At 40.5% G+C, this 27,148-nt stretch overlaps 1 protein-coding gene and 1 long non-coding RNA gene across 3 annotated transcripts in view; one reads left to right on the top strand and one right to left on the bottom strand.

Moving 5' to 3' along the window:
* LOC133144914 (cadherin-4-like) overlaps positions 1-11,216 on the bottom strand; it is a 150,097-nt gene extending 138,881 nt beyond the window's left edge. For both annotated transcript variants that reach the window (XM_061267975.1, XM_061267966.1), the window contains exons 1-2: positions 10,900-11,216; positions 9,773-9,884 (exon numbers count right to left, since the gene is read on the bottom strand). In XM_061267975.1, the coding sequence (XP_061123959.1) occupies positions 9,773-9,884; positions 10,900-10,956 (169 nt within the window). In that variant the 5' untranslated portion in view covers positions 10,957-11,216. The remainder of the gene's footprint in view (positions 1-9,772; positions 9,885-10,899) is intronic.
* An 8,847-nt stretch (positions 11,217-20,063) lies between these two features.
* On the top strand, positions 20,064-22,912 carry LOC133166543 (uncharacterized). Its single transcript, XR_009717819.1, has 2 exons — positions 20,064-20,536; positions 22,064-22,912. It is a non-coding gene; the product is annotated as an uncharacterized LOC133166543 (long non-coding RNA).
* The last annotated feature ends 4,236 nt before the right edge of the window (positions 22,913-27,148 follow it).

Below are 27,148 nucleotides of genomic sequence, written 5' to 3'. Positions count from 1 at the left end.
TAGGTGCATGCATAAATCCCAAGATGTGCGATATTTTGTGCATAGCCTTTCACAAAACTCACTTTCTAGCATTGATTATCTCTACTGCACTAAAGTCAACCAAACAGAACAAAAAAAGCTTCTCTCCGACATTGTTTCTGACATAAGATGGTCCAGGAGTAACATCCAAATGCAAATTTTGAACATGTCTGCTTTCCTGCCTGCCATTCTCTCTTAGTGTGGTACTCCTTCCTTCCCTCCTATCTCCAGCGCTCTCACAGGCGCTTGTTCCCTCAACGGCCACCGGATTTCTTTCGTTTTTGATCATTCTCAGACTTGGACCAATCCAACTTCTTTGCTTCAACAGTTTGCCAAGCCCAGAGGAGTATTGTAGGTATTTTTATTACCTCCTTTGGCTCTTCTTCTAACGTGCTGAAAAAGACAATAGACAGACATAGCAGGCAAGAAGAAAGAAATTCTGCCCTGTGTGGTGTTCAAGGCATCTGCGCTCCAAAGCCTGAGCTATTATCACACTAGTGGAGGGAATTTAAGAAAAAAAGTATAGTCACTATGCCTGCAGTGTCACATGGTCAATTTCACTGCACTCTGCAGCTGTCCCACTAGCGGAGCTGCAGGGAGGGGAGCTGCAGGGAAGCCCCCCCCCCCATCTTGAAATATTGTATGCTTGGAGCCCCAGGTGGCAGGGCAGAAAATTCACTTTTATTTTTTTTCTGGGATTTCTTTTGTCGACACGTCTCATTGTTCGTGGTTGCAGCTAACAACGCTAATTGTCAGTCAACACTCTGGTTCCAGGGTTATATTTTCCAGCATTTTTTGCAAAATGAGAAGGTGTTGGATTTGTATGTTCTTCACGGTACGTAAATTAAAAAATAAGTTTGTTTCTCAGTGTTTACTTGAAATTAATTCTATTTTAGTGAATTCTAGTCTCTTCTCACAATGAGAATGAATCTTAAAACTCAAAACATCGGTCTTGACATTAATCACGACACTGTTTGCAAAAAAAGGAGATCTCTTACGCCTTTTGATTAATTACATTACGGACTTTGTGTTGGACGACTTCAAGTCCTCCATGCTTTTCCTCCCACATCCCCTGTGTTGCCTTCCCTTCCATAAGAATCAATTGTGCACTGAACTTAAGAAATTAATGTAGTCCATTCATACGGAGTTCAAAACTCAATTAGTGATCAGCAAACAGCCTCATCTCCTGGGGGGCTTCAATTGTTGCTTTCATTCTCCCATAACCAAGGCAAGGATTCTCCAAGCAAAGAGAATAACATATGAGATTGTAATGCTCTTGGAGTTTCCCCTGTCCACACTCCCCAAGAGATCGGATAAATGTCTTCTGGTTGATTAGAAGTGTGACGAACAGACATTAGCAATGGTGGTGTGATCCCTGACAAAATAATACAAGATGTATACTTGTAGTAACATTCAAAATCACGTCTATTGTTTCAGACAAGTACTTTGAATTAAAAGCGCAAAAGCTCTCGGGCAATCAATTGGTGTTGTCATTTTGCAGTTTTCAGACTACGGGCAACTCGAGGGTGCAGCTGCAATTGTTGACTCATCATTGCATTAATTGTCTTCACAGTGGCTTCGTTTCTAATTGAATCAATTAGGCTGTAATTAAAACGCCGCCATAGCTAAACAGAGGCAGTGGGGGTGAAGGAAGCCCGTGGGCAGGAAGAGGAAGCCAGTGTTTCTTTGGGCTCAGGCCAAAGATAGGAGAAGTGGCAGGAGTGGAAAGCGGAGGAAAATAAATCCGAATTTGTTATGTAGCATCACAGAATTTTTTGGCTGTAAACTTTGTGTTCTTTGGTCCTTTTTTTTTTCTAGAAATTGTGTCATTTGCTTAGTGGTTAGCAGAGGGAGTGTCAAACTCGTTTTTTTTTGCAGGCTGCATCGTAGTCATAGCTTCTTTTGCAGGGCCATTTTGATTGTCAACCCGAATAAATGTATGAGCACCTCATATTATATACAGTCAAAACTACAAAACAAACTGACAAATAACTTTTTTTCAAATTAGACGAGTAAAAACTGGTCAAATATTTAAAAAAACAGATATGATTAAAAGTGAACACAATTTGAAATTCTAGTAATGACGCAAATTTGATCCACAATTTGTCTTCGCAGGCCACATAAAATGATGTGGCGGGCCGTATCTGGCCCCCGGGCCTTGCGTTTGACACCAGTGGGTTAGCACGTCTGCCTTTCTGTCAAGAGGTTCTGGGTTTGAATCTCGTACCAGGCAACTTGTCTTGCGTGTATCGTTTTGCAACGGTATTATTTGGTCAATTTTCCCACACAGGGCCCGGCATTGGAAGACGGGTGTGTAGAGTTTTTATATGTATGTGGGTCTAAAACCGACTGCATTTATGAAATTGTGCTTCAACCTCACTGAAGTTCGGTTTCGATATTTGGAGTCTTGTAAGAGTGTCCACTCTGTTATTACAGGCTATTTTAACAATGATCACACAGCTACTATGTTGATTCATTACTGTCTTATTACATTTTTCATCAAACCACACCAGACAAAACGGCCTTAACAAAATAAGTGCCCGTGTGTGTGTGTGTGTGTGTGTGTGCGTGCGTGCGTGCATGGAAGAGGCAGACCAAAAGCCGCCAAATGTCCTTTTGTCATTTTACAGCCTTCAAAGTCCATACAGACCATCTGTGCATTCGAGTACTAGTTCAAGCAGAGCTTTTAAATGCATTTAATGTCTGTGGGAGTGCCATAACCTTCGTCTTGTTGTACCCCCAAAGGCCCGTCAGACCAAGGCAGGAGGTCTCTTAATGTAGCAAGCAGATGACAAGGATACAGAGTTCAAGCACACCATGGAGTAACCCAATCTACAGGAAGCCACCCCACCAGTTTTGACTCTCCTCTCACCATACTTTGCCCCCTCCTTTCAAAACAAAGTGTGGAGATGTCAAAAAAAGTCATTAAAAATAATGGCCTCCACCCTGCTTGTTTTATTTCTTCCACCCCTTTCTGCCCCATCATCTCCTGCTTGCCTTTCTAATGAGCGACTTGAAAAAGACTGGAGGACGCTCGCTACCTTAGCACACACAGCACGTTCAACCTTATACCGGCAAGTACAAGAAAAAAGACCAAAGTTACATACATTTTACAAAGTATTGATTTCCCAGGAACGTCGGTGTTTAACATTTAAGCTTATATGGCCAACTTAATTCAGCCAGCATGGAATCAATTCCAGTTCACTGTGTAGGTGTAAATGTGAATAATTGTTTCTCTCTCGATGTGACCCTGCAATTGACTTACGACCAGTCCCGGGTGTAATCTAGATTTCCCTCACAGTATATCCTGGTGACCCTGAACAGTTGAAAACTGATGAATGTAGCGATGGCTATATGACATTCTTAGAATTTTAGTTTTGCGTTTTTAAGCTTTACCTTTCAAAAAGATCGGCAGAAACTGCGCACATCCATCATCTGTTATAAGTGTAACACTCAACACCTCCCACAACCCCAAATCACCCACCCTCCTTTCAGCAAACCACCCACACCCACCCGTCTGTCGGTATCCTCATAAATCACAAATGTCTAGACCTGAAGAGGGAAATAAAATGCCCAAGCATGTGTCTAAATCATCAAAATGAGCCTGTCTGGAAAATCCATGTACGATTCTTTAAACGTATTGTATGACTGCGGGACATTTTAACGGATTATTTCTAACAGTTCCCAGTGGTCCCATCACCCAAAGAGCATTAAGACGACCATTCGTGTAGAGTCTTCAGAACTTTTAACAAAAACAAACTTGGTTTCTCATCTAGATAACTGCAATTCTATGACAAATGAATGTGTTCACTGTACATCTGCGTCTTGGCAAAAACGATATGATGTTTAAAAGAGGAGGTGCAGACAGAAGAAGAATTTCTGATGCTATTTCATAGATCAGCAATTAAACATAAACATTTAGATTTAGAAAAAAAAAAACACACACACAACAGAGAAAAAGGGGATTTCGCAATAGGTAAGTGGAAAATATGAACCTATAAATCTGCCAATAAAGACAAACAAAAAAACAATAAAAGATTTAAGTCCGAGCCAAACGTGGCGAAAGGAGGCTGTATTTCAACAATATCTAATCTCTGCACGGGTGCTCGGCTACTATCGACCCAGATAATGCTGCAGTCTGTGTCATGCGACTCAGGGCAAAAGGTAAGCAGGAAATCAAAACAATGCAATTCTCTTTGAGGATAGAGTGGAGAGAAAACTGAGACATCGTCTATCCCAGCAGAGTGGTGAGCTCCTTTATTCATCCTCCTGTGAAACGATTTTTCAAAGCATACCACCATGCCCAAATCAGAGACTGACTTTGCGGTTCTGCTGTAATGACTCTCAGTAGGAGGCAAAATAAACACACTTTGGTTCTTCAATACGTCCTCATCTGAAAGCCGCGTGCATCAAAGAAAAATATAATTGCAATAAAAACGATAACAAGCTTCAAAATAATGTTGATTATATCTCATTAATTAGGAGAATCTTCTCATGCCATAGTGACCCCTGGTCACCTACTTTACTGATCTGGTACATTATGAATGCAAAATCTCATCCGCCATCTTTAGTGTTTCCTCATAAAAGGCAGAAAGGACTGTGTGGTAGTGGACAGAATGAAGGCGTAGGTCACAACCAACCTTCAGTTTCAGTAGGAACTGAGATATTCCTACCTCAGTTGAATGGCAGAATATTGTGTGTTTAAGTGTGTGGGTGGACGTTAAATCTACATGAATACAAGCAATCATGATGAATAGCAGTTTTTCAAGGACGTCATTAGTGCTAATTGTAACAAAACAATCTAAAGTTTGTTCAAATAAAGCAGTGCCTGCAGAAAAAAAAGTCATATATTTGACGAAAAACTTCACAGTGCACATTAGCAGCCAGAGCCATAGCAGAGCAGGTCAATGTGTAATTCTTGTGATGGGAAAATGAAGCTTCAATTTTGCTTCATGAACCGGTTGTTGTGTTTTTTTCATTTGATCACGTGTTCTCAACATTGGGCAGAATATACACTGACTTGCCGTTTCTTAAACTACTTTATTTAGCCCAACAGTGCCATGAAGAGAAGTAAATAAAAAATACTATTAGTTCATGAAGCACATTTGAAGCTTCATTTGGCCATCACCAGAACTACACTGCATACAACATTTCCATATCATTCTGGACAGACCACCAAACTAAGCGTATAAAGTTAGTTATCCATAAAATAAAATGAGAGTTCAACATTTCTAATCACGCATCTTAACATAAATAAGTGGCAGTGGTGGGTGGCTCGATTCAAATATTTATATTCATCCCAAGTCAGTATCAACATCTACTGGCATGATAAGATCGATACAGAAGTTCCAGTTTCGCTCTTGTATGCGGCACTCAATCAGGCGTCGGCCAGGTTGCCAGACTCATCGCTTCTATCGCAGCCCTGAGGAGGCACAGTTTGCATCCCTCCATCTCCCCTCCCGTCTTGTGTTGTGAGGTCACCAGAGTCTGCCATGTGACTTCCAGGAGCAGGGCAAACAAGCAAGCAAGTCTCCACCTTGTCTCCACACGCCCATGCATTCACAGAAATACGGAGAAGCTTATCGGACTTGAAAAACCTTTGGGGATTGTTTAATTGTTTTCCCTTAATTTATTACATTTTCGCCAGTAGTTTGTGTGTTTTTTTTGCAGAAAGAAAAATTATGTGCACTGAAGCAGAGAAATGCTGTTTTTGTATTGGATTGCCTGAACACTCTTTTTATTTAAAAGTAATGTTTCTCAAACGTTTTATAATATCTGTTGTGAAGTCATAACCTTGACTAATTTATGGAAATGAAAAGAAATCAAGAATCTCCAATGAAGGTAGAATTTGTCGTTATTTTACATGGTCATTTCCAAACAGAACCTGGGACGCTGCTGACAATATGTGAAATAAATTATTTTCTATTTACCAAAACATATGCAACATCAACAGAATGTCTTTCAACAATGCTAATCTTCCAATTCCATTCAAACACACAACTTCAGTCACACACATAAAAGACAGCACACCACACAATTCAAGCACAGCAGAATGACCCACTAAGATGTCACCGCGATTCCTGGAGCAGAATCAACAATTGGAAGGAGGACATTGGATAAGAATTGGTTAGCTGGCAGTGAAAGTTACACATTGTTTTTCATTTGTAGGACACAAAACATCATAGCATTGTAGTATAGTACATGAAAATATTTTAAATGTACCATATTTCACTTGATAAAATGGAACTAAGTAGCAAAGGTGTGCCTCTCTGTCTTTGAGAGACAAATGGGTTTTTTTCTGATGGTCTGGGCTAACTTCTGAAGACCAGATTATTGTACATGGAAGTTATGAGGCTGCTTGACCTGCAAGCAAATGACTCCATGGCAGGAAAAATGCATTCAAAGCAGATGTCAATTTGAGCTTTTTTGTTCATCATGATGACTTTACCATACGTGTAGTACTTTTCCCCCCTTTAAGTATAACCTTTTAATAAAAACATTTGACATTGGATAATTATAGGGACGGTATAGGGAAATAGGAAGAGCCTATCATTATCTCAGTGTCTGTGTGTGCGTGCGTGAGCAGAAAAGCTTTCATAGTTCTAATAAAAATAAGATGATAAGTATCCAACAAGCTTGATTACAACTGTCAACTGTCTTTCCAGAGACAAGAATATCGATTACTCAATGATTTACAGCACCATTACTATTCTGTGCAGGTGTCATTCGGATACATTTCTGCATGAAAGACAAAAAAAAAAGTGTCACTTTTTCCACACCTATGGAAGCTAAATCAAATTGCTCATTACGCTTGCGGATTTCCGATGATTAAAGCCAGGAGTTCACCTGAATCCACATAACCTTTGAACTCTAATCATAACCACACTATCACACACACGCACGCACGCTTGTGTTCGGGCCATTTTTCCGCATCAAAGTAACTCCAAATGATAAATCCATTATTGACCGTGTGTCTAGATTTTCCTCATCCTGGCGAAGGTCCTAGATCTGTCCTTTCCATTAATCCCCAAGTGGCTAACATGCATGTCCATGTGAGTGTGTGTGCTTTAATCAGGTTTTGGGAGCATGGATCTGTTTCTACTGGCACCTCTTGCAATTTGGGTATCAAAACCCAAAAAAAGAAAACCACGGTTAGCATTATTGGAAACTTGTCAGATATCGGTCCCCATGTCGGAACTACGACACACATGCTTGTTCATGCCAACAGACAATAAAAATAACATATAGTAGCAAAAAAGCATTTGAGCTTGAACTGCTCTAAGCTAGGAGTTTCCATATACAGTCCGCGAGGACTGCTAACTAGCATGTTTTAGATATTTGCCTCCTCCAGCACATCTGATTCAAATGATCAGAATCGTTGAGTCTGTCAGCACATGTTGAACAAAGGTGGAACATCGGCCAAAAACGCAGTACCTTTGAGTTTGTACAAAATGGGTAGGCTAATTACGAATGCACGGAAGGTCACCGACTTATAAAAATAAAAAGACCAGACACAGCCACGGAATTACATTGAGATGGACGAAGCTATTAGGGCCACGGGTGGGCAAGACTGTGAAGCAGGCCATGTCATTAATTTAATTTAACACTAGCCAACAAAGTTGTACATGTTCTAGTCAAAGCAAACAACAGCAGATCTTCTTGGAGACAACCAGTAGCAATTTGCACGACCGGGCACCATGACCCATTTTTGGGTGTCCGAGGTCTTCAGTGCTCATAAACATACTGGACACTGAAATAGACCAGCAAGCGAATTTCTTTTGGCAAGACTCAAGAATCTGTCCTGATCAATAAAGTTTTATTTGATGAGAGTTCAGTAAGTAGTATTTTAGAGTAGCGGTGCGTGTGCAAAGTGTCCGTGAAAAGAAGTCAGTGGGCGGGATTCCAATGAGGCGCTTTGTGAGCATACGGTCCCCTCGATACATGGAAACCAGAACGTGTGTGTCTTGGCATTATTCCTGCCCCCAACTGACAGTTTTAGGTTAAACAATGTTATTATTAAAGCCCTCCCAGACCTCCGCGCTTCCCTCCATTGTCACCCTTAGAGTCAATAAATCAAGTGTCTGAAGTGTGTCTACGTATATCTCTTATGGTATGCTTGCATCTGGCCAAAAAGAGTAGTGGTGGACCAGAAAAAAATGAAGCTTCAAATTTGCTTTTGAACCAGTTGTACAATCGGTTCATGAAGCAAATATGAAGCTTCATTTTTGCCATCACTAAATATTATGCATGGACTTGATTGCTCATGCAAACAAATGTGGACGCTTCTTTTCTCACCAGGCCAGTTGATTTACATGTTCTGATAAGACATTAAACAATAAACAAATTAATTTAGTGCAACACAATGAGGTTAATCAAACCTGAGATGAATTGCAATGGCTGACCTTCGCTATTTAAATAGCACATCAGAAAGGCGTGTGCATGTGTGTGCGCGCGTGGGTCTTGGCATCATTCCTCACAGTACACAAAGCAATGCCAAAGTAGCAGAGGAGGTGGAGGCACTTTTCCCCTATGTAAACATTTTTGAAATGCACTTCAACACTTCATATTCCGTCACTTCAAACTTTGCTTTGCGCTTGAAGTTTTCTTCGAAATGAGCCATGGCCAAAAAAAACGTTTACACCTGTTGCCAACAGCGCGCACAATACAATAGAATGAATGAGATGGCAATATTAGACAAACAGCATAAAGGTTCTTTTGGGGGTGCCCATTATTTGCAATCCTAGTAAATCCGGCCAAATGACTAAGACTTGGAGTTATTTGACCAAAAAAAAAAAAAAGGTTTCAAATTGATTTGGACCATTTTTTTAAAAACAGCAAAAATATAAACAACCGTACCATTTCGTTTCATTAAACTAAAATGCAAAATCAATTCTGATTTCATAACACAAGTCCCATAATTAGATGCTGTAAATTTAGAAAGGGCACAAAAAGGGATTGAAGTAAATTAATAACTTCAGTTACCACATACACAGTCCTTTTAGAATTTAGATTGTCCACCATTGTTTCAGGCATGAGTGCATCTGACTGAGACCAAAGTAGCAATACTCATATTATGACTTATGATTGTAGTGACACCCCCTGCTGGACCAAAGAGTTCACTACCACAAAGGAAGCAATCTCACTTCTAACAAGTGTATACGCCTGTCATCCAATGTCATTTGCAGCCAAGAATCAACAGGATGAATTTTAAGACCGAGATCACTGCCGAAAAATGTGTACCTCTCACAATCTACACACTTATGCACACTGGAGGGAATTTGGACAGCTGTCTCCTAACTAAGATGATCCTGGGCAAAAAATATTAAATACATACCTGTATACTGTGCAGTTGCTGACAACAGAGGTGAGAGACAAAAGAACTATTGTATGCCCACAGCTAAACAATACAGCTGAGCAATGACGGGGGGGAAAAAAGCAAAGGGATCAATAGAGAATTGCAATTAGCCCACATTGGCAGGAGCGGTGCCAGATTAGACACAGGATGTCGATTCCATTTCCTGCACTATCGGCTCGAAAACTTGGTGTAATTGCAGCAACAAACGGAATCGCTTAAGACGTCGCGGTGTGATCGTGACAACGTATACGGTTAGATTAATCAATGTGGGGGGTGAGAGGGGCGACCATGTAATGATATTCATATTGTACATGACTGCTTCAGTTTCCACCATGACTCGCCACAGCAGGAATAGATTTCTCTTCTATTTGACTGCATTCTAAAGAAATGCATGCTTACCTTTACGTATGGCCTGGCCTTGCAGTATATCCCTTGGAATCAAGATGGAGTAGAAACTTTGTGAGAAGCCAGGTCGACAGTGACCTTTAGATGAATGCTGGCCATTATTCACCTGGAAGGAATTGAAAAGTGTGAGATGCTAATAATTGTGGAGTTTTTATTTTATTTTATTATTTCTTTGGTGCGGAGGATGAACTGAAAGCATCAGGTTATAGTTTGCTATAAAGACTCAATGGTGGGGTTAACTGTATAAAAAGAAAAAAGAATATTCCATACGAGACTAAACAAATGAGGGTGCATATAGTGCGCGCTAACACAGCACAGAGCATGCGGCAAAAGTGATTCAGGGAAGTTGACACTGCATGTGCCTAGAGTCCTAGATGAACAAACTTCATATCTATTAAAGCTATTCCCAGTGTCTGTAAATTAAATAACATAGCTCTGGGCATTAGAGCCACTGATAGTCACATTTCGGCGTCAAGGCTGGTGGCTGCATAGTGATGAATTAGAGCGCAGGGCAGGGGGGGGGGGGGGATAATGTTGGAGCTCGCCGTTTTCTACATCACATACTGATAGTAACATCCTTGAAAATAAGCGATGACGAGGGTGTCGAAAGAACTCGATAGGTATAGTTGCTGTCCTGCACCAATACGACCATTTCGAAAATGTGAAGCGGTAAGTTGGACAAAGTGGGGGCGATTGCACGCCACGTTAACCACTAGATAAGTTAAACACCTGATAGAGTGTGAATTCAAATAACCATTTCGCCCCGTAAATGCGCCGTGTTGCAGCAGCTATATCCGCTTGATTCCGTACTTGCACCCTATCATCGCGACAGATCAGAGCTTCGGGGGTGATCAATTCTAGCATCAATTAATATAGGATCTATTGTAGTTGTCTATTTGCCAAGTAAAAGTCATTTTGAAGCTGGTTGCAAAGTCAGAATGATTGTGAGAAATCCGCGCCATCGCAGACGCGCACAGAGCGGACTGACTCCATCCAAACGCGTGACTTTATTCAGTATAAGGGTTGACACTTTGAAACGGCACCTAATATGCCTCTTAAAAAACTGCCACTTAGCAAAAAATAAAAAATAAAATAAATAAAGAATAAAGAATCAATCTCACCAGGAATGTGTCAAGAAGAAGGGCTGCTGTCAGGACCAAAGCCAGGTCAGTCCTCATCGCGGCGGAAGAAGCGAGCGACTGCCACAGCAGCCTGGGTGAGGAACCAAAAAAAAGAAAAGGGGAAGCACTAAATCTTCTCCCCAAACTGTATCACGTCTCCTTGTCCTTTCCACTGTGGGGTCAGACTGTGTCGGAAGCTTCCTTGCTTGCGGGAGTGCAGCAACTCCTTAGTTTGCGCGACTCTTGTGTGCAGGGGAGCGCTTCACACCAAAGCGCAGTCAGCGTCAGACACCGAGCTTCCCTCACAGCCTTCACATCCCACACACACGCACACACATATACACTATATACACACGCGCGCGCACACACACACACCACGCCCCTCCCTCTTAACACATGCACTTAAAGCAACTCCACCTGCCACGCTACTCTGCATTAGATATTTTTTTTTGCATCCATCTCACTTTTCATCAGCAGGCCTACACTTTTGCAAGCTTTTGGTATATGAGACCCCATTCAACAAAGGGAAATGTAATACTGCTGGGGCCTGAATTTCCCCATCCCTGGGGATCAATAAATATTCAATCAATCAATCTATCATGTATCACCTATCACCTATCCCACCGTCCGTCTATCTATCTATACTTCCACCTCTTTTCCTCTTTATTTCCTTATTTTCTCCTTTTTCTTTCTGTCTTTTTGTCCATTCGGCGATGCTGGTGCCTTCTACCGCACCTCGGTACCTCTTCGGATCGGATATTTTATTTTATTTATTTTTTCTTCCTGGGACCGGACCGGGATCATCGGTCGAGGCCGGCGTAACTCTACGACGGCTTCCTGCTTATCCGACCAGTGATGACCGGGTCCCTCGCATTGGCCTTGCAGCCGCAACACCTGTGGGGAGTCCGCTCCCTCGTGCTCGTCGGAACCGACGACTTTCGCCATGCTAGCCCCGTGGTGGCCATCTGCACGTCCCCCGACAGGGTGCCCGGGACGCTGCTCACACGTTTGCCTGCTTTGTGATGTTTTCACCGATTCACCACCACGGTCCATTGGGCGCCGTTGAACTGGACTGCCCTTACACCTGTCGATGGACCCCGTGGAGGCTATTTTGTGTGTTTTGGGGTGTTCTCTTGTATTGAGGGGTGCTAGGTGGCCGCTGTTGCTTTTTTTTCCTTTGTCTTTTAGCTTTGATTTGCTTTGATGGCTTTTATCTTGTGCACTTTCTGACTTTCTTGTGGCGCCGTTGTGTGGCAGCCTTGTGAGAGCCTATTGAGTTGCGCTCATGCCATCTGTGTGTTTTTTGTATACCCACTCTGTGGTATGGATACTGCTGGGGCCTGAATTTCCCCACCCCTGGGGATCAATAAATATTCAATCAATCAATCAATCAATAGTTTTGCAGCATTCCGCCTGTTTATTGTTTTTACACCACCCACTTGTTTTTCTCTGTATTGTAAGCGTAGTTTTTTTTACCTTGGTTGTTTTTCAAAGTTGAGTACAATCCAAAGATCACATTTTTACTTAGACTAAAATGGTCTAAAAGGATGTTCATTTTATGATGGTGTTAACACAAATAAGGTCAGGTAAGCATAAGTAATAAGACAGTGTCTATACATATCAGCTGTCCTCAACCACTAGAGTATGGACTGGTACCCAGCCGCAGGCCATTTGTTGCGCAAGACTGAACAACAAATAATTTATTGATTATCAGTTTAAAAGAAGACATTTTGTTTAAAATTCAGGTGCATCCACCCCTGCCTCTGTCAAAATGCTCACCCCTGACAAAAAAAAGTGAAAGTCTACGAGCTTGGAAAAATTACCCCTCAAAAAAGCTTGGAGCTGCCTTGGAAAGTTAAACAAGTAAAATAATGAGATAGAGAGGGGGGGGGGGGTAAAGAAAGGACAAAAATGCTGTATTTAATAGACAACACTGTCAGTCTTTCACAAGACACAGGTTTATTGCTAGTTGATTCGTACGCACCAAAGCCTCTCTGCGTGATATGTCGTAACAGACTGGGAAATGAGGCAATGAAGCCATTAAAACTGCGTCGGCTCATGGAGCCCAAGCACCTGGCATTATAATCAGAATTAAAATCAGAATCAGCTATTCTAGCCAAGTATGTAAAAAAGCATACAAGGAATTTGTCTTACAGTATTACAACAATAAGCAAACTATAATCAACAGAACAATCAAAATACAGGCGTGCATGTGTAAGTGTGTTTTTCAATCATTACCTTTTGCACTCCCACTGCACCTTTGGTCCAATTTCCAAACCTTCATTTGGCAGGCAGTTTGTCTGAATACTTACTTGAGTTTCTCTGGCCTTTTGGGAAATCTGTCCATGCAAGAAAAACGAGCCTGTCAGTAGGTGCACAATTGATAAAACCATCCCGTCGCCATTAATTATGACAGGAGTAAATGGAGGAAATTAGGTGTGCTTGGTGTGAAGTAACAAAGTCTCTGCAAGGAGGAGGACAAGATGGATGGGTCAACAAATCATTATAATTTATGGCCCCATTTATATCTGATATTAACATGTGCTCTCATTCTGGATACATTAATTGGTTAATGACATCTACTCCATGGCTCTTTGCACTTTACTACTAATAAAATGACTTATGAGATGTACTTAATGAGTGCTCATGTGACTGCAGGGTATCAGTATTTTAGTGAGCTAGATGAGGCTGGTGCATTGAGCAACAACCTCAGTACGTCCCAAGTATAGAGAGAGCTGTGATGAATAGGTGCCGTTTGTCACAATACGTGCATCGGTTACAAACTGTTGAGTTTGTTTACGTTTACCCAAATAGTACTTATTTGTAAACACAATTCAGTTCCCCAGTCTCAACTACTTATTAGATGTGTAGCGTGAGTGTGCGTTCTCTCCACATATTTATTAAATTGCCTGCTGTTTTCTTTTCAAACTTGGATACGCTCCACTTTAATGCTGTTCCAGACAGACATCTGTGAAAAGTGTACTCAATCACCCAAACACTTTTTTCAATATTCCAATTAATCTTAGGATAGGATAGCAACTAGTATAGCTTCGGTTAATGAATCCTCGTCTCTTTGTGACAAAAGTAAAAATGTAGGTAATTCGCCACCATGGAGACGATGACTATTTAACGATGTGTTAAAATTATTAAAATTAAGTCTTTACCGTGCGTTTATAGGAAAAAGTCTGTAATTCTTGCTTTTAGCAATCAATGTGTTTCGATTAGGAGCAAACTGCACGTTTTAACTCCCAAACTGTGACGTAAAAGCACATATTTCGAGCCTTGACTCTAGACACGATGTCCAAAACTTGATCGCAATGTCCAGCAGAAAACCCAAAGTTCTTTCTAATGGGGAGACAAATCCCAAAAGACAGAGAGGAGAGTATTCCAACTGCCTGTCTGTTCAATCCTTCTGAAGCTTAACGAGCAGTATCTTGAAAATGGTTGGCAGTTGGCTTGTGTATCAAACACTGTGGACACTGACATCTTCACTGTGCCAAATAGCAGAACAACATCAATATGGCATCATTCGAAACATATTTCCCCCTTTATGAGACAGTTCTTGTTTTCTCACTGTAGACCCCCACCAGAGCTGTCAAGCACACTTTAATTTCCTTACGTTTAAAGTCGTGATCAAAGCGGATTCCTTTTTGGCTAATGCCAGGTGAGGCGTTTGGACATTTTAACTTGAAGGCATTACATTGACGGTGTCGCATAAAGTTCCAATACTCCAAAACAATGCTAACGAAAAGGGGGGAAATAGGGGTAAATCGAATCATCCTGCACAATATCTACCACATAAACTCAAACTCAATGTGGCAAGCCAAAAAGTTGCAACGACATGGGTGGGCAGGCGTTTAAGAGACCCAACTATAAATATACAACCAATTAAAAAATTTGATATTGATGACGCGTCACCTTCAAGGTTAGTTTCAGTATTTCCGACATCTTACATTTCCAATATTCCATTCATTATGGATCGCTTACACCGCCATTTGGACTCAATTTGACAGTGATAAAAAGTTAAAATATATTGCTCATTTACACCAATGATACATAAATCATCTAAGTAAAAAAGACAGCACATAAACTCCCGAGCATCCGATTTGAAAGTCAAATTACACCACAAAAAAAGAAGAAGGGAGTTCAGTCATCAAATTCTGTCAGAGCAGAGCTTGTCAGGGCGGCAAGCAATCGGAACGCCTGCTATCTCCTAAACAGCATCTATCTGCCAGACTTGCCACTGTACCGTGCCGGGAGTTGTTCATTATGTCATCTTACATTACGCCATTCAAAATAGCCAAATAAACTCCAGACCAGGGAGAAGTAAATAGGCAGGCAGCTTCCCTCTAATAGAAGTAAACAAGAGTCTGGGAGACAGGTTGGCTCTAAGTCAGAAGTAAGCATATTCTGAGGGGGCCTTGTCATCTTGCTTTTGGGATAATGATCCTTCCATTAGCCATCAAGATGCCAGCCATGTCCCATACACCAAAATTGTTAAGATGGGCTACCTCTTCCACAGCGATTTGGTACTCGAAGTGAGGAAATTTCCACTCATTCCTGCCTCCACCCATTAAAGAATTGTATAGGTCATGATTTTGAAAACGTTATTTTTTCCACAATGAGTGCATGATCTTTCCTGTTTATGCAGTTCACCGGGCTTTTCTTGTCTTGGTCCCAGCATCCTGTTCCATAGGTCATTTTTGACCCAAGAGACAAGGCGCTTACAGCGTGATGATAGATTAAAGATTTGCTGAGAGTTTTTTTTAACAATTGCTGAGGGAAATTCAGACGTTAGAGCAATGTAGAATACCATTGTTCTCATCTTTGGAGGGAGACGCCGTTGAAAGAAATACAACGGGTGAACTGCAACAGACTGGTGGATGGGAATAGTCAGACATCCTAAAAACAGCTGCATCCATTCAGCCAAACAATGAGCGTCAGTTGCTGCTTGAATAAGCATTCAAATAGGTAGGAGGAGGTAGCATGATGACCATTTCGGACATGATTCGCTCAAATCCTGTTCATCTGAAAAGAATTGTTGCGAGAATGAGTGAAGCATGCAAAATGGTATTCACATTCATCGTCATGGTGACCCCATTTCACGTTCAGGTGCGCTTGTCATGGGCAGGAATGGAGCAAGGTGAGGAGAGGGTGAGGGGAACAAACAAGCAGGAACATGTAGGAACAAACAGGGAGGCAAACTAATACGACGGGCTAACAGAACGACAATGGGACTGACTGACCGACGGAAACAGAACTGACAGAGGCAGAGTAACAGGAGGAACCGACACACTAACAGAACAATCTGACCGGGGAGTGACACGCAGACAGGACTTATATACAAGACGGGTAACGAGAGGTAGGTCACGGCGATTACACTGATTACAGGTAGACACAGGAGGGGAGGGGCGAGTGCACAGAACGGAAACCATGATAAAACTGGCACACGAGGAAACGACCGGAGACGAGACATGACAGCGCTATGGTATTGGCGAACCAGCTGTGGTAAATGCAATGATGTGTGAGAACCTGGCGACGGATGGACAAATATCTGACGAGTACGGAAGGAGAGGTGTTAAAATTATTCCTTGGCAGGAGGAATTTTTAGCAGCTATGGGAGGCACTCGGCCGAGATGCCCCGAAGGCTGATAGGATGCTTTGATCAGAGATGGAGGGATACGGTTGTTAAAGATTCTCAGCTGTATGTTTCCTTTTCCATTTTCTTTATATGACTCTTTTCCCTGCTTCTCTTACTTCATTTCGCCTCCACCAATCGAGAATCTTCTGCAAACTCTGATCTGATCTGTGTGCAAGTTTAACAAAATTGTCAAAAAGATCTTTTCACCAATCGTATCCAGACAAGGTAAGTATATTTGTACACGAATGATGGGCTAAGAGTAATAATAATAATAATTATAATAATAATAAATAAATAATGGACTTTTAAATAGCCATTTGGCTCTTAGGTTCTCTTATTGTTTTTTCAATGTTCTGCGTAGTTCTGGAGCTTCCCTGACACAGAGCAACAGTAGTGAGTAAATTATTCCATTCACTTGTTTGAGCGTTTGCTCAATACACGTAAATAGCATCTTGGCACTTGAAATAGATTAGTTTAAGGCCATACTAAATTATTAAACTATTCCCAGTGATCGAGTCCCCGTTCCCCTTTAAGTAAAGCAGACCTGTGGGGTTCATACTTTGCCTCTGGTCATCAGACAAGTTCAGTAGGTAAATTGCCTTTGCCTGGAATGCTGCCACCGAATTCCAAATGAGGAAATGTAGGAAATAGTAATCTACCACGTGACCCGTTTTTCTTCCTGTGAACCAAGCGGTTAACCCGCTTTTCCAGACTAGATATGACCAAGTGGGCATAAAGAAAGAGCGCCTGCCTGAGTTGCATGTAGCTTGGAGATGAAACAGTAACAGCACGGTGTAATGTGTTAGAGAGTTTTCCTTCCATGAATCCTGATAGCATGTTATCTCAGCTCCTGTTCTTATTTTTTGTTTACTATGCATTGAGCTCTTCAGAAGTCTTACATGAGGTTTGAATACCTTTTCAGAAGGGGCGAGGCCTCTTTCCATTTCTCCTATTTTGCTACTATGGGTCCTTTAAGAGTCTTCTACACCCAATACATAAATTTAAATTTCTTAGGTCACAGCGTATTGATGAATGGTCCTTGAATAGTAATTCAGACCAATTCAAGAGCCTGCCCTTTGAGGGATGTGTAACTGCATACTTACGCTGAATTGGTCGAGCAGAAATAATTGCTTGTAGCCATTTTATTTTCATTTTCGTGGTCCCTACAGTGGGTGTTCTATATGAAAAGAGAATGACTCTCTAAGCAAACAGTAATACAAGTGTCAGGCTTTAGACAAGGATTTGGATGCTTTGGGTTTTTTGCACCAAAGGCGTGGAATGGCAACAAGTGGTTCATTTGCACTTCTTTTCAGATTGTGCTTTGAATGTTTTTGAGAAAGAACTATTCTGAATGGGATGTGAGGCTTCCTTGGCCGTAGCTACCGCATCAAAACAAAACAAGAAATGATGAGAGTCGAGGATGTAAGGAGCTAAAACAAAACAAAACAAAACAAATGTTTTCAGTGTAACAGCTCACTTTTGTTTAGGAGAGGCAGGTCAAATGGAAATTGAGGTTTCACATTTTGGTCAAATTTAGATTACCAAGCATTCAGTGTGGTCGCTTTTCCGTTGCACATTTTCTGGCCGTGCCGTTACAAAGGAAGTACGGTTTCAGAATCTTCTCTGAGGTATTAGACTGAGCATATTCATACGTATATTCAGAGCACAAAAAAATTACTCCTATATTTAATCTCGGTGAGCTATTAGTAGTTCAAAAGCAATTTGACAGATCTAACAGCACAAAATGAATTCAATTATATTTCATTTCATGTCATTTTCATCATTTTATGTGGCGCGCGAAGACAGATTGTGCATCAAATTTGTGCCATTATTAGAATTGCAAATTGTCTTCACTTTTAAAACGATTTTTTTTTTTTTAATATTTGACTAGTTTTTACTCGTCTGATTTGAAAATGAGTTATTTGTCAGTTTGTTTTGTAGCTTTGACTGTATATAATATGAGGTGCTCATACATTTATTTGGGTTGACAGTCATAATGGCCCTCCGAAAGAGGCTATGACTACAATGCGGCCCGTGAAAAAAAAGAGTGTGACACCCCTGTTATAAGGGAACGTTAAAAAAAACTCTCAACCTTTAAAAGCCTGTCAATCCAAATTGCTCCATTTTGTCCGTCTAAGTGGACATAAAAAAATCTGTCTTTAAGCATAAAAATGACAACAACCTCAACATTTTTCTAGCTCTGATAAACCATTGCGAGCAATCATCTCCTGCATTCAAGCACTTATTACCAATTATCAAGTTTCCATTAGGATCGCTTGGTGTTTTGCCGTTTCACCATACGTCTCGGTTTTTTTGTATCTCGGAGGAGTTTGAAATTCTGATGTTGAATTTTATTACCATTTTGGTTCCACTTCTATATTATCATGAAAAGATATAATTTGCTTGTTCCCCCTAATCTCCTATAGTGACATCAGTGGATGGGAATATTATGCCAACAATGTAGCTCTCAGATCAAGAGATTAATGAAAATTTGAATTTAATCATAAATTTAATTATATATCACGATCAGGTCATTTCAGATTTTCCTGTACTCTTTATTTGTTTTTGACTTGCCAGCTCTACTTGTTAGCGAGCTGTTAGCCTTCAGCAATCAAGATGCATTTACAGACCTTAAATGTTCTTGATTAAATTAAACATCAGGCAATTATGAAGAAAGGGATTTAGAGGCTATAATGGGTGATAACGTATTCCCCTATCTAGTCATCGTCTAATTTAGGACATGGAGAAGTGAACAATGATCTTGTAGATTTGCAGTAAGGAAAAAACACATCTGCTTTTACTTCTCTACTTGAGCTTTGATTTATGGCAAAATCATACAATGACCACGCCGTCGAAAATGCATTTTATTGATAGATTGGGGTATTGTTAAAAGATTCAACAATTTTCTTAGAAGAAATTGCAGATTTAAATGCCGTGGTGTTACTCTGTTCGAACTCTTTCTTTCTCTAACCTTCGAGTCGAAATGTAATTGTCTGGTATTGAGATGAAATTCTGCCTGCACCCTTGGTGCCCGCTGTGCTCTGTAATAACAGTAAATATAAGAAATTGTTTACACATTGTATTCCCATGAATAATACATTCGATTGAGCAATTTTAGACCACTGACAGGGATGCTACAATTTGTATATACTCGCAGTTGCACTACCAACCGCCTCCAAGTTGTCTTAGGCCATATTACCCAACTTAACTTTATTGATAGAGCACTTTAAAAACAACTGCAGCTGAAACAAAACACTGCGCATAAAAACTTAACATTAAAAAGTAATGATTCAAAAATAGTCCAAAGAATAATCAACAATAAACAGAGAGAAAGGAACATGACTGAAGCCTTTGTCTTGGTCAGTGTGTGTGTGTGCGTGCGTCTTTTTCCAACCCGTCAAGCTGATGACATTATTTGCTCTCGTTTTGTCGGCAGGCTTCCAAAAACAAGCCAATTGGATGAAAAAGGGCTTTCACGCACGGAGATTAAAGATGAACCATATAAGCAAGTACATTTTATATTTTTTTAACACAGATGGACTCCCCAAATAGAAATGTTAGGCAGGAAATAAGCAATGTTCTGGAGCACCAGGATGTGATTTCATTACAAGGGTATATCAAGAGCATATGTTAATTCAATGTGGCACTATTAACTCCTAGTGTTAGTCCTAATGTGCTCTTTGGATATAACATGAGCCATTGTTTGGATTCAATTGTTTTGTATGGTTGCATATTATAGTAGCAACAGAGCAATGAATGACATCCAGGATGTTACTGTCAGGTTGGCACAGGCACTGCTGATACAATATGCACCCCCGCCAAAGATTAATTATATTTAAGATTTTATTTTCTCCCCTTTTCCCTACCGTACTTTCCACAGTATAAGGCGCACCTAAAAACCTCCAATTTTCTCAAAAGCAGACAGTGCGCCTTATAATCCGGTGCGCCTTATATATGGACCAATATGGATTCGTGAATGAGGACAAACTTATTAAAGTAAGCTTCACGTGTTTATTTTGTGTGTTGTGTGATATTAACATTTGAGCAACGTTGAGTTATTGATATATTGTTTTCACCATTTTGAGTGTTACTATATTAAGTCAGAGTCAGAGTCAGCTTTATTGTGATTCCATTAAGGTTTGAGCAACGTTGAGTTATTTATTGTCTGCGCCTTACAATCTGATGCACTTTATATATGGGCAAAGTTTTAAAATGGGCCATTTATTGAAAGTGTGCCTTATAATCCAGTGCGCCTTATGGTGCGGAATACGGTATGTTTTATTTATTTATTTATTTATTTATTTATTTATTTATTTATTTATTTATTTATTTATTTATTTATTTATTTATTTATTTATTTATTTATTTATTTATTTATTTATTTATTTATTTATTTATTCCCTTGAAGTATTGTCATTTGACCACCATGCAGTGCAGCGCCCTCTATTGAGTAGAAGCCACTGCTACACTGAGTACACATGGCTTTGTTATAACTTGTTGCTTAAACTAATTACATCAACCCAATTTCATCAGATGGGGAGGGGAAGGGCTGCGTAAGTGAGACAGGTGGAGGAGTCAGCCCAGGTACCTTTGATGTCAGCAATATGTCTTTGAAGCCCAGAAGGTCTATAATGTGCATTAAACATTTTTGTGCCCGAGTTCAACTGGAATGATTTCGCAGAGTACTCCAAAACTTTCAATCGTGATGGATACAGTGTGCAAAAGTGCATTTTTGGCCTTTTTACACTTTTTTCACTCTGCATTTAAGCAGCAACCAACAAGCAGAATTTAAATGCCTCATTTGCGACAAAACTCGTATAACCTCTGTTAAGTACGCCATCACACCTGAGCCACTAAACATCGGACGTGATGTGCACAAGTGGGCTCCATTGCTGGACTTGTAATTAGTGCATTTTGGTTTGGATCATCAAATATTCATACGGGAACCGATTCCACTGAGTGGCACCACTATTCACACACTGATTGCTAATGGAGCCTAGAGCTTTTTGCGTGTGCCTCTGGGTGGGAGGTGGGGGGGGTCTAGTAAAATGAGACGTCAGATATATAAACATATGCAGTATGGCATGTTTATTAATTGTGAACCAAAATATGAAAAGCAATTTCTTATTTTTTTTCTTTTTTGGGGTTGGCTGTTTGTAAAATATTTAGCTTGCGCCCTCTGTCCATAAAACCTAATAATGCTCCTCCTCATGCCAGCTAGAGCATGTGGAAAAAAATTAATTCTTGTTCAACCTAAGCGAAAACGCTCTCCCGCAAAACCCGTGTTATCCTCTCCGCTCATAGTGAATGGTAAAAGGAGGAAGTATGGTTTTCTGAAATGAGCAACGAAATACACTGCAAAATAAATGTGACTCACTGTATAATAATCCTTAATCTCAAAAGTGGAGCAATGGTTTTTCATTCAGGTCGTTGGGAAATTAGAAGAAACCAAGAGACTGTTGCAGCACTAGCGGAAGCTCTGCTCTGCCGGCTGTAATAAATTGCCTGTTTATTACTTTACAGGAAATTAAACAGTGGAGCAGGAAAGGCTGACCATTCAATTTAAACTCCCCAAGAAAAGAGGTGATTTTAAAAGGACCAATAAAGTCACTCAAGAATTCCAGAGGTCACCGAGATGTCTCAGGGCAAAGCCTTTTTACTTGGTTCTTTTTGTTTCTTTAATGTCAAATGCTGCTTTCTAATCTATGCCATTATCAAAAAGCCTCCACACCGGTCCAAATATCGATACCAGTCTATATCAGATTGATATTAGCATCATGAGGCTGATTCGGTAGCTTCAGTTTTGTACCCAGTCAGAGAAGGATATGGACTTGTTTCTGTCAACACTAAATTAAAGGTGCAAAAAATTTTGTTTGTGTCTGTAATTAAAAAAAGAGTGTCTAGAATTAAAGAGTTCAAGATTTATTTGGGAAAAAATATTGTAAGACAGGCAAACTAATATCTAACTGACTGCGAGGTGGAAATGTTGGAAAGCTGCACTGCCTGCTGGTTGCTTTTAGTTCTTGTCTAGGTTTGACTCAAGCACAAGCAAGGCAAGGTGAATCAACAGACTTTTTTTTCTTGTGCATTTTTTTGACAGTCTGGAATACTTTTTTGTTGTGGTTGTGATGAAACAGCTACAATAGAGGTTATATGAAAATAGCAATGGAGATATCAATGGAATAAACTCAAACTATTTAGATCACCTTGGGGTGAGAGAGCCAAAGTTGTGCTAAGTGAAAACATTTCCACACATTGCAATCTTAGCTCCGGCCTCTGCGGCACAAACTGTACATTTGAGCTTATCATGAAGTATTGCTTTGGTATGAATAGCCCAATAAAGAAATACACAAACATTGAATAATCCAACAATTCACGTTTTCATTTGTCTTCTATTCGGTGTATTCTCCGACTTGCAACTTTCATCTTAATTTAATTCGTCCATGGGTTGTGTTGTTCATATTCTCTCCAGTTTGGAGCATGACTCAATTTTCCATTTCTAGCTCCCCTGCTACGATGAGAAAATGATTACCTCTACACAGAGGGGATTTTCATCTGCTTTATTACACACGTGGAAAAAGAAAAGTTCCACCATCACTGTTCTCTCATGACTCCCGCAGACCAAAGCAAAAAAATAATAAATCACAAGGATTTTCTTTTTTGTAATTTGATTTTATTCAGAATTACTTTCTTGGTGGTTGTGCAGTGGACTCGACAGGCCCTCAGTGGAGGAGAGTTGAATCGTAAAGTTGCTAATGAATAAATATGACATTGCGTCTTTTTTTCCCCCTTCCCCTTCTCCTTATCGAGGATTCCCAGAGAGAAGTGGAGAGGAATCTCGCTGATTACTGCAACGGCAGCTTACTTTCTTACAGCAGATGCCGTGTTGCCGATAAAGCATGCCATATCTACATAAAAGCAAATTTCCAACCTGTTGAGAGATAGCGCGCAAACTTACACCCCTGCAGTTTGGCTTGAAGCCAGTTATTTTGGAATGTGATTCTGCTTAAGTGCGGCAATAATGTTTGACATGAAGCATTGCTGCTAAGTCTGGTGTAGTGTAGCATATAAGCGTATTGTCCAACCATCAGAAGGTACAGTATATTATGCTTATAGGGTGGTGTCTTTTTAAGTGTTTTTTAAATTATTGTTTGTCCAACAAGAACTAATTTCTACAAAGAAGAAAAAAAGAGGGCAGTAACATTCTCATTTCAAACAACAAAATAAATGTATCCCACTAATTCTCCTTTGCTGATCTTCTGCTGTATCCAAAACAGTGGGAACTCTGACAAGTAGTAGTCTGCCCAGGTACTAGGCCAGATAATAAATCTTTTTTTTTTTTTTTTTTTTTTTTCCTCTGGGATTTGTTTTTCAACATTTCTACCTGTTCCACCATAAGGGAACACATGAATTCTTTATCAGCCTTTTCTGAAGAATTTGGAGGTTTGTAAAAAAGTGTTAAAAGACTCACCTCCCTATGCACCCCTGCCAGTAGTCCAAGAGGCTTGCACATGTACTAGGCACTCCTTTACTTTGGAAATTGAATAATAATAATAATAACAATACTAATAATAATAAGCACAGACAGAGTAAAATGGCACAAGCTAGCTCTTAGTGATATTCAGGCATTCGTGCAAGAAATAACAGTGCTCTGTCCTCAGACTGGTCCTTTTGTGCAAATGGGCAATATATAAGAACAACCACAGGTCTCTGAGGGATAAATCCTCCTGCTTCTGCACAAACCCCAATAATTCAACACAACTTCAAAAAGGCGTTTGACTCGACACACAGAGGCAAGATAATAAAAATCTTAAAGTTCTACGGTGTCCCTCCAAACCTACTCCGGGCCATAGGGAGACAGTGGCACAAGAGCGAGGGTAATGGACGGCAACAGCAAGGAGTTTCACATCCTGGCGGGTGTGCTACAAGGGGACACCCTCGCCCCCCCCCCCCCCCCTTCATCTTCATTGTAGTCGTGGACTGCGAACTAAGGCGAACAATTGATGGACGGGAGCAGGAACTTGATTTCACCATTGCACCTAGGAGGTCAAGGCGAGTTCCTGACGTAACCATAACAGACCTGCAATATGTGGATGATATCTGCCTATTGTCTGACCGGATGGAGCAAGCACAGGAATATTTGAGCAGAGTAGAGAGGGAGTGGAGTGGTTGGTTGCCCTTGGTCTGAATGCTAAGAAAACCGAGGTTATCATCTTCAACATCTCCCCGTCACCACTGGTGACAATAGGGGAAAGCAATCTGAAGGAAGTGGAAGCCCTTAAGTACCTGGTCTCATGGATAAACTCGACAGAACATGACCTAAGAGTGAGGAAGGCACGAGCATGGAAGTCTCTAAATGGCATGGCTAGTGTATGGAAATCCAAACTTCCCCGGAATATCAAGCTTTTGTTTTTGAGGCGACAGTGGAATCCGTTTTCCTATATGGCTGTGAAAGCTGGACCCTGACGGAAATCTCTGGATTGGTGCTACACCAGAATGCTCCGTGCGGTACTGAACACCAGCTGGAGCGAACATGTTACCAGAGTACATCTGTATGGATGGCTGAATAATGAAATAGCAGTCAGGAGAATGAGGCTTGCTGGTAACTGGCACAAGCACAGAGAACTCCCAGCCACGAGCATCGATCAAGTGGGCGTCCCACACCAACATATGTGGACACACTGAAGAGAGATGTGGACATGGAAACTTCTGACGAGCTTGTGGGATGCATGGAGGATCGGATGAACTGGAAGCTCCGATGGAAGACCCGTCTGAGGACGACTTAATGATGAACACCTTACCCAGCCTCATGCTCGACCTAGCTTCTAGGTAATTGGACAAAAAAGGTAATTTTGCATAAGCCAAAACTAAGCCTGTCCCATATGATCGAGGAAGAAAACAATTAGGTACAAAAGAAAAGATGTCGTAACTTCTGGAAACAGCCTTGGCAAATTCGAACAAAATATATTATCTTCAAGAACAGGAGATTTCAGTGGGGCCAATTACAGTATTAGTATTCAGTGTCAAAGGTAATGTTGTGTCTTCCCGAGAATACAAGTATTTATTTAGACAGGATAAACAGAAGATACTATAATTAACACAATCCTGCAAAATCTGTATGATGTAAAAATGCTGCCTATCAAAGTAACTCATATCAGCCTATTTTAGTGCCTACCTGATTGAAATACCGAGACGCCATTTATGAGCATCCATTTTTTGCTAAATTTCATCTAGTACTTTATTTGCCAGGTTGTGTCTTCAATATAATCTAAACTGCTGTTGAAATGAGTACAAATATTATATTGTGTTGGAAAATCGAATTAACTCCACAGCTGTGTTTTTCTCTTTCTATTCTGTTCTTTGTAGCTGCATTCGTGCTTACTATGTTAAACGTAACTTGTGACCAAAGAAGTGACAAATTAATACCGCACTCAAACTCTTCACTTGGACCGCTCTGATCAGACCTCTTAATCGTGGCACCAGATTAAAATGTGTGGTGGTGATGTTTTATCTCTGATCCGAACATGCCGACTCAAAAGGCAAGTCCACATCATTAGCCTCCAATCACGATTAACAGACAAATAGTATCTTGGAAGAGATGAGAATGAGAGGACGGACCCTGTAATGATGCCTCCATCTAAAATCCCCTCATATCTGGTTTATCCTTATCTGAGAGTTGAAATAATTTAAGAAAGGTGGTTTCTGTCACCATTATGCTTCTGCAAGGTGAAATTTAACTCAACTCAAACAATGGCGGAGCAAGGATTGTTGTCGGGGGTGGGGCGCAAAATAAATAAATAAATAAGCAAATGTTTTTCTCTGCTGTTTTCGTGTGATGCTGCTACAGAACAAACTCAGTAATGCAAAAGTGGAAGTGTGAAGATAACCACAGGAGCGAAAATGGAACTTTTTAATACCATGAAAGGCAGTGCACTCAAAGAATAGGCACCACAAAGTAGTTGTGATGTATTGTAATATTTTGCCAAAGAGAGCATTTAAAAGAAATCACAATCAATTATCATGTAGCAATATAGCATAGTTATGAAAAAATATAAAAGCACAACTTTCAATTACATCATTTAATTAAGTCTGACAAAACAGTTGCTTTTCAAAAGAGGTTTCCGCTAAGTGAGAATGTACAGGTACACACCCCACATGGATTTAATTCCCACCAAGTGATTGTGTGAATGTAAGTGTGAAAATATGTCTGTCTCTATAGTATGTGTGCAAATTTGGACTGCCGACCAGCCCCGAATGCCGTCCTCTTTTTGGCCTAAGCCTGTTCGGACAGCCACGACCTTGAACCGGATAAAACGTATAGAAAATGGATGGATAGATTCAGACCTAAGCAAATGATTATATAGCAAATATAGCAGGCACAATGTCAATCCACCTTTTCTTTACTGTTGAGCTCAGACTTTTAAAGCCGTCCTTTAGTGTTCCATTAAAATATAAGAAAGGTCAAGTACATCTGTTCAAATTCGGAAGAAAGATTAATTTCAAGTATTGGAGTAATGGATTTTTTGAGTTTTTGAAATCTGAAGTTGACCAGCATCCCCCTTAAAATATTGCGTCTGATTTTGGAGGTTCAAATGCATACAAAAACAT

Source organism: Syngnathus typhle, linkage group LG2, assembly GCF_033458585.1.
Source record: "Syngnathus typhle isolate RoL2023-S1 ecotype Sweden linkage group LG2, RoL_Styp_1.0, whole genome shotgun sequence".
Taxonomy (NCBI): Eukaryota; Metazoa; Chordata; class Actinopteri; order Syngnathiformes; family Syngnathidae; genus Syngnathus; species Syngnathus typhle.
Note: the sequence above shows the minus strand (reverse complement) of the source record. Positions and strands in the feature narration are given on the sequence as shown.